Source organism: Bremia lactucae, linkage group LG15, assembly GCF_004359215.1.
Source record: "Bremia lactucae strain SF5 linkage group LG15, whole genome shotgun sequence".
Lineage (NCBI taxonomy): Eukaryota > Oomycota > Peronosporomycetes > Peronosporales > Peronosporaceae > Bremia > Bremia lactucae.
In genome coordinates, this window is record NC_090624.1 from 456,556 (window position 1) to 460,429 (window position 3,874).

At 47.8% G+C, this 3,874-nt stretch overlaps 2 protein-coding genes across 2 annotated transcripts; one reads left to right on the plus strand and one right to left on the minus strand.

The window, feature by feature from the left end:
- Positions 1–528: 528 nt before the first annotated feature.
- CCR75_008061 (uncharacterized protein) lies at positions 529–3,403 on the minus strand (the record flags this gene model as incomplete). Its single annotated transcript, XM_067966116.1, has 2 exons — positions 529–2,693; positions 2,758–3,403. The coding sequence occupies 2 exons, from the start codon at positions 3,401–3,403 to the stop codon at positions 529–531; spliced, it is 2,811 nt and encodes a 936-aa protein (XP_067819345.1).
- On the plus strand, positions 1,856–2,113 carry CCR75_008062 (uncharacterized protein; the record flags this gene model as incomplete). Its single annotated transcript, XM_067966117.1, has 1 exon — positions 1,856–2,113. The coding sequence occupies one exon, from the start codon at positions 1,856–1,858 to the stop codon at positions 2,111–2,113; it is 258 nt and encodes an 85-aa protein (XP_067819347.1).
- Positions 3,404–3,874: the final 471 nt, after the last annotated feature.

A 3,874-nucleotide genomic window follows, 5' to 3' on the forward strand; every position in this document is an offset into this window, starting at 1 on the left:
CGCATGATATGAAGCTTGGCAATATGTCAGTTCTTCGAAAACTTCGAAAGCGCACCGTGCTTGCCGTCTGCCATAAAGGAGTTCGGTCATTGGATGCTCTGATTCGAAAAAGCAAAGCCAAAATTGAGCTCGCCAACTTTCCTATTTGCTCGGATCGTCTCGCATTCGAAGTGACGACATTAAGAAAAAAATTGAGTCGAAACTTTGGTTATTGATTCTAGCGAGAAACTATGTGTTTGGACACCTGGCATTCTAGCGCCATAATTGCCGTGCAATAGTCAACCAATAAGAATTTATGCGGCTGCGACTTATATCGACGCCAGAAAAATCCATGCGTCATAGCATCGCTGAATAAATTATACGGGCTTACGAATGGAGTGTTTCAATAGAATTCATAAATTTTAGGGCAGCCAACAATACTACAATATTCGTTATTTGTATTATTTCGTTACTTTACTGTAGTTGATTTGCATTGATCGAAAATGCACATGCATTCATTATACGGAGTCACAAAGTGAGTGACCTTCGTCATGGTACTGCGGCAGTTGCAGATGGGAGATGCGTGAGCTGTTGGCGAAATTGGTGCATATGGTTCGATCTGCTAGCGCCCGAACTCGATTTATCCTCGTCAAGCAAAATCCGAACATTTTTTAATCGCATTTCAAGCGCGCGCAAAAAAACGTTTATATTCTTTTGATCATCCACTGCCAAAGCAATGGTGCTGGATCCATCAGCACCTGGTGCGTCCAAAAGTAAGCTCTCCAAAAGCAGTAAGGCCTGCAAGTAGTGGTCGTGCGCAGCTCGAGCTTGACCCAATACTTCGCGAATAGCGCCCTGGCGTCCAATTCGAAGCGCATTGGCGTACAGTAGCTCTTCTTGTGAAGCAATCGAGCGTATTGGAATTTGAAAGCGAGAAGCATGGGCCATTCGCACCTTGCACTGCTCCGCGCGAACCAAAAAATGTGTCAAATGTTCAGCGAGGAAGGCCAATGATATTTTAAGACTTGTGTTACTCCACCCCGCTAGTGGGGAATCTGGAGAAACACGAGATACTCGGACGTGGCGAAAGTAGAGCACGACGCGTTGTACGAGCCGTAAGCACTTGACATACAGCACCAACGCCTCAGCAGCATAAATATACTCGCATTCGGCAACACGCTTTACATAGTTCTCTTCGTCATCGTCGCCGACTTCTTCACCACCAAGCGTGTGGCTCACGCCAATCGAAGAGGCAAGAGACGAGCTCATAAAAAAATCAGTCGACAAATTGGCACAATTGAAATCCTTCTCGCCTTGCGCCGACGAAGGCAATATTCTCTCAGCTGTTTGCTGTGATAACCTATTTACCTCTCCAACTGATTCAGTAGTAGGATCAGCCCTGCAACTCGAATTTGTAGCGCTGGCGGTACTTAACGCCCAAAGCTGGTCTGCAAGAGGGGCGATGGCTTGTGTACGGAGCACCACAATATCAATAAGTTGCTGTCCATATTCACGGGAAAAAGTCTCGGTAGGAATGTTACTGCCGCTACCAGAAGTTAATGCTCGGGTCATCAAGTCTTCCTGAGTTGATAAACATGACATGCAACGGTCCTTCGCTCCATCCTGGAACTCATCAGCTCCGTCAGCAACGCGTCGTTCTGATGACTCATCTACAAGAACGTATTCGCCGCTACTGTCGAGGGCGTGTCCCCCGCCAGTAATATTCCTGAGTGTAGATGGCCCAGTACCATCATTATGACGAAGTTGTGAACTAGCAACATTTAAAAGCGACTGTTGCTGCTGCAGTTGCTGATGTGCTCTGGAATCGTAAGGTTTATCTGATAGCTGTTTAAAAGGATTAATTCTTGGACTTGGGATGGGTAAAACGTGTGGACTCATTTGCGGACTGCACCTTAGACTCGTGCCAGTATTAGCGCCTGCAAGTCCGCTTCCACTAGACGAGCCACGTCTGCTTCGCGCCAGTCGTGAAGACGACGACCGACGCAGCGCCCCAGAACCAGAGCCAGCACACGCAAATGCAGCCTCCATAACTTCAAGATTGCCGCTACGAGAAGGGCGCGAATTCGCCGATGGTACGGAATTGGCAACATGCGAGCTCGCGCTCAAACCCTGAGAGGCGGAGAACGGCCGATCGCTACCGGAATCACGGCGAAAATTTCGCAAGCAATGCTCCCCATTTTGGTCATCACCGGCTTCAAGTGCACTGCTTTCAACGGTTTTTACCATACCGCGTCGTCCTGATTCTTGTACATCCTCTTCATCCTCTTCTCGTATACTTTCAGTCGTTGCTAGTGTCGGCGAGTGACGCAAAGCTTCCATGTTCACCGTTTGCTCGGGCAACGGCTGCAAATCCACAAACGAATTCATGAAAAAGTCGGCAAATCCAAGACGAAGAGCCGGTTTTCGCTGCAGTAATGCCACCAGTAGATGGTGACACGATCTCGAAAGCTGCAGTGTCGGTGGGAACCGCAGCGGCTGGCGCTCGATATTGGCCAGCAATTGCACGTGGTTGGCGCCCCCGTATGGTGGACGACCTGCCACCATCTCGAACAGAATGGTGCCAACAGACCAGAGATCAGCCTTAGCGTCATATTTTTGAAATTTTAAAATCTCTGGCGCCATGTACAGCGGGGATCCACACAGCGTCTCAGCCATCGACGCTGTAGCCAAGTGTCTTGCAAAGCCGAAATCCGCTGTGATAAAACAAAGCGTAAGCATTCAAGCGAACTTTTTAAAAAAAAATACTGCAAAACGCACCAATTTTTAAAGCCGACGTGGGAGAATCCTCCACAAGCAGCAAATTTTGGGGCTTTAAGTCTCGATGGATGAGATTGTGCTGCCATAAACACTGCATTCCTTTAGCTAACTCGCGTAAGAAATGCTGGGCCACATTTTCCGTAAGCACGTTACTACCGCTTTGTTGCTGTTGACGCCGCATATAGTGCTGCAAGTCGCCTCCGGCGCAAAATTCGAGCACGAGGTACATGTGCTTGTCTGTCTTTTTAATTTCATATAATTTCACAACATTGGGGTGATCGATCTGGCGCATTATGGCAATCTCCATCTCTAGATTCGACAGCAACTTGCCGTTGAGCTTGTGCAGCGACAGCGCCTTGATGGCGACTGGTATTTTGCTCGTCTTGTGGTAGCCCTTATACACGACGGCAAAGGACCCACTTCCAAGCTTACTCGTAACGACGTAGTCACCGATGGACGCGCGACCGGACATGGCGCCCCAAAGGTTGAAGTCTTGGTTCAACCCAGCCGACTGCCACAAGAATGAAGGTCTTTCTTGCAGTGCGGAACCGGAAATGTCCGAAGACAGAAAGTATAATCGGTGTGGTACACTTTGTAGGGCTCGGGCAGAAAGAAGCTGACGCGGAGTTGACTTCACGGAGCTCATTGGTGCAAATGAGAGTGACGTCGCCGGTTGGTAACATAAGCTACTCGTCAATGACGCCGCCGCGATTTAAGCGCATGGCAATTACAACTGACGACTCGGTACAAACATGCTCCTCTAACTTAAGCCTCTTACGCTCATGCAAATTTATGATGTCGAGAATCGCATCAGAAGATTGCGAAAATGATCATTGATACAATTTTGAGCAGCCTAACTTCAACCGGCTTAATTACGTGAAAACGTAACTTTATAAGGAAGCTTATAAGGAACGCTAAAAGCTAGTGTGACTAAAAAAAACGTTTGAACGCGCTGAACTCAAGCGCCGTCGGAATTTGGTGGGCCTCAACATTATCTTGCAAGGTGCTGCATGCCGCATCATTGTGAGCCTCCTGTACAGGTTTGAAGCGCTGCTAATTAATGTGTTTCGTGTTTCTTTCGTTAATCATTTAATGAATTTAAAGTTTACTTAGATTT